The 9,362-nt window shown below is 33.0% G+C and overlaps 3 protein-coding genes across 3 annotated transcripts; 2 read left to right on the top strand and 1 right to left on the bottom strand.

Moving 5' to 3' along the window:
• The first annotated feature begins 113 nt into the window (after window positions 1–113).
• Window positions 114–895, top strand: Dnali1 (Putative inner dynein arm light chain, axonemal Dnali1). The gene is made up of 2 exons (XM_070635050.1): window positions 114–306; window positions 363–895. The coding sequence occupies exons 1-2, from the start codon at window positions 114–116 to the stop codon at window positions 893–895; spliced, it is 726 nt and encodes a 241-aa protein (XP_070491151.1).
• A 269-nt stretch (window positions 896–1,164) lies between these two features.
• wcy (WW domain-containing adapter protein with coiled-coil wacky) lies at window positions 1,165–5,303 on the top strand. The gene is made up of 9 exons (XM_070634392.1): window positions 1,165–1,291; window positions 1,460–1,490; window positions 1,961–2,150; window positions 2,220–2,511; window positions 2,571–2,761; window positions 2,826–3,458; window positions 3,536–3,693; window positions 4,681–4,808; window positions 4,897–5,303. Exons 1-9 carry the CDS (start codon window positions 1,260–1,262, stop codon window positions 4,970–4,972), a joined length of 1,731 nt encoding a protein of 576 aa, XP_070490493.1. The 5' UTR covers window positions 1,165–1,259; the 3' UTR covers window positions 4,973–5,303.
• A 1,778-nt stretch (window positions 5,304–7,081) lies between these two features.
• LOC139086350 (uncharacterized) lies at window positions 7,082–9,346 on the bottom strand. The gene has a single exon (XM_070634774.1). It carries the CDS (start codon window positions 8,945–8,947, stop codon window positions 7,082–7,084), a length of 1,866 nt encoding a protein of 621 aa, XP_070490875.1. The 5' UTR covers window positions 8,948–9,346.
• Window positions 9,347–9,362: the final 16 nt, after the last annotated feature.

Raw genomic sequence — 9,362 nt, 5'->3', positions numbered from 1 at the left:
TATTTTATTCAAAATTTCGTCACAGCAACCAATTTAGTTTATTTTGTAAATTTCAGAAATTTTTTTTTCAGTCCATAAGTTAATTAAATTATAATCCTCAAAATCGCCTTACAATGGCTGAAAAGTCGATAGAATGTCAAAATACTTTGGTACGGTACAATAATCCAACATTGGTGATCAAGCATGATGACAGAAAAGGCGATGATGTTCCAAAAAGTCCACGACCTGTCTCGGGAAGTATTGGTGACTCAAGGAAGGAAACTGAGGAAATTCTTAATTCCATTTTGCCTCCAAGAGTCTGGGAAGGTAAAAGTCAGCCTTTAAACTTCATTTTACATACTTAAATATGAACATTATTTCAGAGGACGGCCAGTTATGGTGCCAAACAGTCTCAAGTACCCCAGCAACACGTCAGGACGTGATCAATTTGCAGGAAATGCTTGATACTCGTCTACAACAGTCACAGGCCAGAGAAACGGGAATATGTCCAATCAGAGCTGAATTGTACAGTCAATGCTTTGATGAAATTATTCGACAAGTCACAATAAATTGTACTGAACGTGGATTATTATTGCTTCGTGTCAGAGATGAAATTAATATGCGCGATGAAGCTTATGAGACTTTATATTGCAGTTCTGTGGCTTTTGGTATGAGAAAAGCCTTGCAAGCTCAAGAAGGTAAAGAATTGCTACAGGAACGGATTCGACAATTAGAAGAGGAAAAGTCACTTTTGGAAGCAGCAATATCAGACATGAAAGTCAAAGCGGACCAAAATGAGAGACGAAATGCTGAATTAAGGGAATCGGAAGAGAAGAAGCATTCGGAGGAGATTGCATTCCTTAAGAAAACAAATTCACAACTTAAATCGCAATTAGAAAATATCATTAAAAAGTAGTTAAGCTTAAATTCTGTCTGCAGTGTAATTAAATAAAATTTATTTTCTCAATTTCAAAAATAACGGAATTCAAAAATTTAAATTTTGGTCGGATAATTGAATAATCCGGATTAGCGGAAAAATATAAATAAATTTCACGAATTTACGTTAATTAAGCTTAATTATAGATGAGTTGTATGGGAAAGGTGTTAATTATTGCGTAATAGCTTTAGTTTAATTCAAAAAGATTGAGAATTAGTGAGAAATGTAAATAAACCGTTAATGTGAAATAAGAGAGTTATTCGACAAAATAGGTTCCGAAAAAAATAGAAACTGAAAAAAACTATTTAAGTTATTTTATTTAATATTAGGCATTTTTCTAAATATGCACTCGAGAAAAACACGAATAAATGATGGGTAAATTGAATAATCATAAGGTTTTATGCATTAATATGTCATATAAAGAAATTTAATGTTTTGATGCATAAGATTTTAATGAAAATTTTGTAAAATTCATAATTATACACTAATTAACTTAAAATTCATATTCTGATAACAATCTCTTTCTATTTTCATTAAATCTAGTTATTATGAAAGCCAAAGTCGCAGTTTTCAGGTAAGATTTGACATGAAAATCAAAATTTTATATTACAGTAAATTATTCAATATATTTTTCATTATTTTGACACTTTATGACACAAATTTCACAATTTAATTGCATTTACGGCCAATTATAAACCTTAAATCAGATCAATATCGATAAATCTTCCGATCCAGGCCTAAATATTTGCATGAAAATCAAACATTTTAAATTTGTTTTGAAGATTTTTCTCTAACCTTCAGTAATCATGTATAACAGTGTTGTACAATCTGTGTACCGCGACACACTTGTATGCCGCCTAAATTCTTAGAAATACCATAAACCGTACGCAATGTACGGTTACCGCCAAGGTGTGCCGTGGCACAAAAAAGTTTGGACAACACTCACGAATTTACACTTTTCGGCATAATTTACAATCTTTTGAGCTGAAATGTATCATTATTTATGCCTCTAATTCCTCCGTTTTGTATACATGTTCTTTTTAGAGTTCCAAATATAACAACAACCGATATTCAAATTACTATCGTGACAGAGATAATTCGCCCAAAAGAGTAACAGAAATACATCGCTCACCAGAGACTATGGGATCACCTAGAGACAGTAGAGATAGGTATCATCAAAATTATAGGAATAAAGATCGAGATAGGGATTATAAAAAAGAAAAATATCCGAATGGTACGATACTAATGTCTTTTTATTCCTTAATATCATTTTTCTAACAAAGCATGTCGTTTGTTCCTGCAGATAAAAGAGGCCGTGATAGAGATTTAGAATATAAAACTTATAGTAAAAAAGCGAAAACTCGCGACCGTTCTAGTTCCGATGAAGATCACAAAGAATCTGATAGAGTTTATGACAAAAATAGATATGCTGCTGACAGGGATCATAGTGCTATTAGAAGAACATCAGAGAAGGAGAGACGATTCGGTGATTGGAAGGAAATGATCAGTAAGGCTAGCGGTAAAAAGTATTATTATAATGAACGGGACAAGTCTTCACAGTGGGACAAACCTGAAGAATGGATTGAGTATGAGATGTAAGGGAAATTACACATTCATGCTAATTAACTTTTATTCAATAAAGACTGTGTTTTAGGTCGAAAGAGTATCCACCGCCAGTGCGAGGATATAGAGAAAAGGAGAGGGACAGAAAAAGTAGAGAGGATAGGTATGGCGGGAGGCGAAATTATAATAGTAACAAACATTCCAGAGCTAATTCAAGAAGTCGATGGCCACAAGAATCTTATCAAGCATCATCATCGTCAGCACATCATAAACGTCACGAAGGTATGCACTCACAATTTCCATAAAATATTCTTTTTTCTAAATATAGCATGTTCGTATGATTTAGAAAACGCAGATAATATGGATATAAGTCCGGATTCAACGCCAACATCAGAGCCTAGCTATGCATCTCCTAGTACTGCCAATCAACATACAAACAATTCAAATATCAATAGCAATTCTCTGAATCATGACGACGTTATGTCATCGCCAAACAATGGCCATGCAAAACACCTTATAAATGCTACAAACTCCAATAATAACCAGCTTCATCATCAAATTTCAAATGCTTCAACATCCTCCATCGGTTCAACTATTAACAAACTTAATTCCAATTCCAATAAAAATTCGTCAACAACAACTACAACAACCGCTTCCTCGTCCTCACCGTCAATACAATCGATACATAATTATCAGACCCACCATCATCGAAATCGATCGACATCTCCAAGTAACGATATGAATTCATCGTCAGGAAATAATCTTCATAATAATGTTGGACATGATACAAACAATTTGCATCACAACTCAAGTAGTTTAAGGAATTCACCTACTTATAGTGTTAATACCAACGCAGTCTCATCTGCAGGACTAAATAATTCGGTATCCCGATTAGAATTAAATAATAGTAGCAGTAATTTAATTGGAGACGGCCCTCCAACGCCCGAAATGGATTTAAATTCTGGGGAACATAGAAGACGTAAATATTATTGATTAATCTTGTATATGCCTGATGCTAATTTTAATCTTTTTCTCCTCTCATCGTTCCATTTCTAGTCGATACTACATCTGGTGTGAGCAGTCTACAAAGTGTTTTGTCTGCATCACAAACATCAAATAGATTAAACCTCTTAACTCCTAGTCTAGCTAAATTTTTTCGTGCTGATCTGATAACACACGTAACAAATTGGCCATCAGAAATTCTTGAGAAACAAGTAAGTAGCTAATTAATTGGTTTCTAATCTGGGGAAGTAATTATGAGCGTATACAAGCGTCTATCTATAGACATTACTCTTCATTTCCTTTCGAACAATTTTCTCGTACATTTGGATAAAATTGTTTACGTATTGATGACACTACAAACTTCCAAACTATGAATTACTTTGTTGTCAATCGTCTCATTTTCGTTTTTTTCATTTAGTGATAAAAATTTTAGCGAATTTGTGTGCTAACCTAAATAATTTTTTGGTAGATTAGATTGACAAGAATCTGCCACGCATAATATTTGTTTGTAATTATTAAGCTATGAATTGTTTTAATGAAATTTGAGGTTTTCAAAATTGTCAATATTTGAGGGTAATTATTGGATCTAAATTAGGCTGAGATTGATGTCATGTCATGTTTGTTAGGAGGCTTGGTAGGTCATATTACAGCAAACTTTTTAGAAATTATTTATTAGGTTGCAACAATAGAAAGTAGAGCTAATTAGTTGAATCGGATAATTTATAAAAAAGTCTCACAAAGCCAAGGAACTGACAGCAACAGAAATGAGTTCATGTTCCTGTTATATTTCTTACTTAATTCCTTGGCTAGGGCGCACAAGGGCTCATTGTCGCGCGTAGGGAATGTCTGACCACACCAAATTCCGTCCGTTGATTCTTCTCTATGCGTTTTATGGCTACTGTTTGTTCAACAAGAGTGGACTCGCCAGTCCTCAACCTCAAACTTAACCTGCTCCGTTAGTTCCGCACTCTTAGCGGTTTGGCATAGTCAGAAATGCATCACGGGAAAGTGGAAGTAGGTACTTGGGTAGGAGAGGCTAATGGGCAATGAACAACTGTGTAGCACGTTATTACCCTTTGCAAACTTGTCATTCTCATTAATAATTACATTCCCAAATTGAACCTAATAAGAATTTTTGCATGATTAAGTACCAAAACAGCATTTTCATAATTTTCTGTTTACTTTCACATTTTTTGCAGGCACAAAAGTGTGCAGAAGAAGTGTACTTGTTGGGCGATTTAGAATGTAGTAAAATATCAGCTGAAATACAATGCGCCAGGAGTATAGTGAGAGTGGCCGAAATTGCGGCAACAATTCAAACACAAAGGTATGATTATTCACCCAAATATTCGTTTGATATGCAAACGACTTCCTTCTTCTACATGACCTAATTTTTCTGTTTATTTCTGTTGTAGGAGACTTTTTCTTCAAGAACAAATTAAAAGTTTAGACGAATCGCAATCGCAAAATTCATCCACAATATCATATTGATATATCACAGATTTATGATGATTTTAAGGAACGGATTTGAAAAGATATAAATGTTTATTGTGAGGTAAGAGACAAAGCATTTAAAAGTTGGTGCAAAAAATCAAATCTTTGCATATATATGAGATTGAGTGAATAGAAAAAGAGGAGAAGATGAAACTTTTATAAAAAAAAAAATGTGCAGTTTAAGATGTTCTTTTTTTTCGTTAAATGCATAAATTGTTGATGCGTCTCCACTTTTATGTATGCATTATTATTAGGATCTTAATAGCAATTAATTTTAAATATGAAAAAAAAGATGAAAAAAACACAAAAAATAAAATGATTTTTACGTATTTAACTTCAAACAAGTAATGATAAAAGAATAATCCTCTACAAAACAAGAAATATTGTATTTCCAATTAATCAATGATTATGTTTTTAGTATGATAAAAAAAAATAAATTAAATTAATTAAAACAAACTGATGACACAACACACAAAAAAAAAAAATCATTTTTTGAGCTAATTTTTTTATAAGTTTAAATAAAACAAACAAATTACTAGAACATTAGACTTCTTATTCTCTGATTTTGAGAACCTCAATGTCGACATAATACATAAAATTGGATTACATTTGATTAGTGTCATAGTTGACATTTTAAGTGAAGTGTAGTGAAATGATCAGCGGTAATTGATTTGCATGTAAATTGCACATTATAGAGAATGAGGATAATTGCATCTGAACTATGCATCCATTCCGTAAAGTGGACTGAAATGTGTATATTCTAATAATTCAGCAAATTATGAGTCACAAAGGCTAGTTTGAATTTTTATGGGAACTTAAACATGATTCACTGTGGTATGAGGAACTAATAAATATAACTGGTATGAGGAACAATAACGAGCAGTAAAATCATTTGGATATTAATAAACAAAGTTCTTGAGAAAATGATCAAGAATAGCCATGAGTTGACCATGCCTTCTGAGCAAAGTAAAGCTAAATGCAGTAAAATCATCATCATCACCAGAACCGCCCTAATTTATGGACATTGCTTTATCAAATCAAAGTATACTCAATTCTGACATTTCCATCCAACAACTATCCAAAATCACATAAATCGCCTCATAAACAGCACAGAGAAGAATCCATCAAATTATTCTAATTTCTCTTCCGATAGCCACTCACTCAACGATGGAGAAAAGTAATGCTTGCTCAAAATTAATTGCTATTCATCTATGGTTGCACGACAAAGCCATGATCATACATTTATTATCGTCAAAACATAATCAATTACTCAGTATGCATTCATAAGACTGTCTTGTTCGATTCATTGATTTGATTTATGAGGATAATTGATGTATTGACTTATTACGTGAATGTAAACATTGGAATGGATTGAGATAGGGTTTCTGATGCCGTTAACGAAAACGGAAAACGGGCCGTTTTTTCGAAAAAATAAAAACGCAAAACGGCCGTTTTTTGCTAGCCGTTTTTCCGTTTTTTAATATGACTTTTTCTCTGAATTTTTGGAAAATTTTCAAAAATAATATTAATTTTTCGACTCAAAAAAATTTTTAAATAATAATTTGTACTAAGAAAATTAATATTCGTCAATTTTTTTGGCCTGCGGTATACTTTTAGAAGTAAATTTTTCATGTACACATCTTGGCAAATCAACAAGGACTTCAATTTGAATACAACGTATTGTTTCCCTTTCATTAAAAAAACGGACCCGTTAACGGCCGTTTTTCAGAAAAAAACGGAAACGGCCGTTTTTTAAAAATGCCGTTTTTCAGAAACCCTAGATTGAGATGTTAGGATTTGAGTTTGATGCTGAGTTTTGGATGTTCTGGAATTTAGACATCGGTCGAATTTGACTTGGATTTTGTAAGGAAAAGTAGGCTTATGTTGACTGGATTCCAAAGAAAATTCGAGATCTGGTTTAAGATTCACAGGATGCACACTTAGATAAGATGCAAACTCAATAACAGATGTTCATCGTGCTTAATGTTCCATAAAATCTCAGGTTTATTTATTTAAAGTCATAAAATATTGAATATCATATTACTAGTTTATTATCCACCAATAAATCACATCTACATAAGTTTATATCGATAATAATTCTAAATTTTATGACTCAACTTGATTGACATTAATGCTCATTCTAATTTTACGTCTATGGTGCAATAATTCTGAAATAAAGAGAACTGCCGACAAAAAGTTGCCTAGAAGAAGAATGACAAAAGGACCTCGTAAATCATCGAGAGTAATATTTCTAGGATGTTTGTGCTCGTGCTGTGGATATCCATGATACTTTGATGAATTCTTGATCCAATAATTGAAGATGCCTGAAGAGACAAGTCCATCAAGCTTCCTGTCAATTTCATCACGAAGAAAGAATCCTTTGCGGAAATAAAGGACAATATTGAATGTTATTAAGGATTCCTTGCAATACTTGATATTCGATCCATTGTAAATTTGTGCCTGAATCTTAATTAATGAATCCAGCCCAGCATAATTTTCACCGCCTTTTAATGGACTTGTCAATAAGAAGTTCTGACTGCTGTTAAAGACCTTAGCGCGTTTGTAGATCTCAGTATAATTTTGCAGTACATCCAGTGCTGTTTCGTACATGTAGAACGTAAAGTCCTTCCTTATCATTTCATCAATCGTCTGTACTTCCTTATGACGCTTATCTGACTGAAGGAATTGGAACAACGATCCTTGATAAATGTTCCTCAAAACAAGGCATAGCATAAGGAACATCATCAGCATGTATCTTGCGAAATTCCTTCCTGGAACGACTGTCTGCTGTGATCCAAAAATAGCAATTATTAAGTTAGTGATTGGATGCTTTACATTCCTGCCAAATATGAAGGATCTAAGGTGCTTAAATCTTAAGTTTATTAGTGAAATGACAAGAATAGCAACGATCAGTATAGCAGTAAGTATGACCCAAACATAATGATGATATGGACGTAATAGTTTCTCTAAATAGTTGTAAGGCTTTCCAGGTGGAATTATGAAGACCATCTGAGTAGTATACTGAGTCAAGCTATAGTCAAAATATTTAGCTCTAATGGCTTTCATGTAATGTTCAGAAAATGCTATGTCTGCATAATTTTTATGTAAATCACCAAAATTTCCTGTGATGGTTCCATTTTCATAAATTATTCCCCACGGCATCTCCCCTTTTCCAAGCTTAACTTCATTTGTATAATTTAGAGCATCAGCCAGTACATTCATGTAAATTATTCCACGTCCATAAAGCTCCTGAGATCCATTAAGCATCTTCCTTACATTTACATATCCTGGATGTGCAAAAGTTACAATTCTCAGTGGACATCCTTGTAAGTTTGTGATTCTTTTAGGAATTGAAAATGCAGCATTGAAGCTTCCATTCTCAAACTTAGCGACAATCTGTGGCTTGGTACTTCCACAACTTGATGAGTTTGCAAATGGAGAGAATGTGCTGAGGATTATTTCTCCTTCATGTTCATATATCAAGTAGATGCTGTGGATGTTCTTCTTCCATAAAGTCTCAAAAATCTCCTCAATCTCATCAAAATGTCCATTAATAAGCACAAATAGGAAATTGCCATTGATCCGAAATCTTTCAGGATTAATCAACCAGGATGCAGCTCGGAAGTTCTCAATGGTGTCGATTAGGAAAATGCTGTTCTGCCTCTTTTTCTTAACATACCTTTCCATTTTAAAGAATATATCAAATCGGAATGCGTAGTTCTTGCAGGTCATCTGAATTAAGCTTGACTTTAAATTGATGAAGTATTCATCTTCATGGTTGTTTATAGCTGCGACGTAATAGATGGATTTATAGTAAGACTTAAGCATGTTGTCCATAAGGATTTCAATTGCTTTGATGAAGTTTGGATTTACTTGATTTTTACTCTGATTTGACAGTAGAATATGTGATGCATCGGGATGAGCTACAGTTAAAGCTACTGACAATATTGAAAGAAGTCCAACAAGCTTCATCTTCAAATTTAGTCCTTCCCAAAAACTTTTAATCCAACAATTTCAAACCCCAAACTTTTTATAAAACGTTAATCGTTTCAGCTCTGCTTCCTCTAATGTCATTAATATTAATGATGATTATAAACTTTCTTAATACAATGGATGCTTTGTGTATATGCTGCATAATTAAGCTTCATATAATTTGTTATGCTAAGTTTTAATGAACAAATGTGATAATAATTTAAAATGATGAGTAGTTAGACAAAATGTTATGAAAATACAACATTAATAGCTGTGCATAATTAATAGCTCCAATATTGAGGTTCTCAGTCTGTGTAGCATGTAACTCAATGTATGTTGCCAAATTTGATTACCAAGCCAGCAATTAAGTTTGAATATTATATAGACATCAATTACAAATAATCCAATAGTCAGC

The sequence above is a fragment of the Chironomus tepperi genome, unplaced genomic scaffold (assembly GCF_022539635.2).
Source record: "Chironomus tepperi strain 1889 unplaced genomic scaffold, CSIRO-AGI_Ctep_v1 contig_85, whole genome shotgun sequence".
Classification (NCBI taxonomy): Eukaryota; Metazoa; Arthropoda; class Insecta; order Diptera; family Chironomidae; genus Chironomus; species Chironomus tepperi.
Note: the sequence above shows the minus strand (reverse complement) of the source record. Positions and strands in the feature narration are given on the sequence as shown.

Excerpts from the sequence above, each read along its gene's own strand:
- LOC139086350 (XM_070634774.1), bottom strand. The coding sequence starts at position 8,947 with ATGAAGCTTGTTGGACTTCTTTCAATATTGTCAGTAGCTTTAACTGTA.
- wcy (XM_070634392.1), top strand. The coding sequence starts at position 1,260 with ATGCACTCGAGAAAAACACGAATAAATGATGG. Across the intron at positions 2,151-2,219 it reads AAAAGAAAAATATCCGAATG|ATAAAAGAGGCCGTGATAGA; the intron begins GTACGATACTAA and ends TTGTTCCTGCAG. Across the intron at positions 3,459-3,535 it reads TTCTGGGGAACATAGAAGAC|TCGATACTACATCTGGTGTG; the intron begins GTAAATATTATT and ends TTCCATTTCTAG.
- Dnali1 (XM_070635050.1), top strand. The coding sequence starts at position 114 with ATGGCTGAAAAGTCGATAGAATGTCAAAATACTTTGGTACGGTACAAT. Across the intron at positions 307-362 it reads GCCTCCAAGAGTCTGGGAAG|AGGACGGCCAGTTATGGTGC; the intron begins GTAAAAGTCAGC and ends ACATTATTTCAG.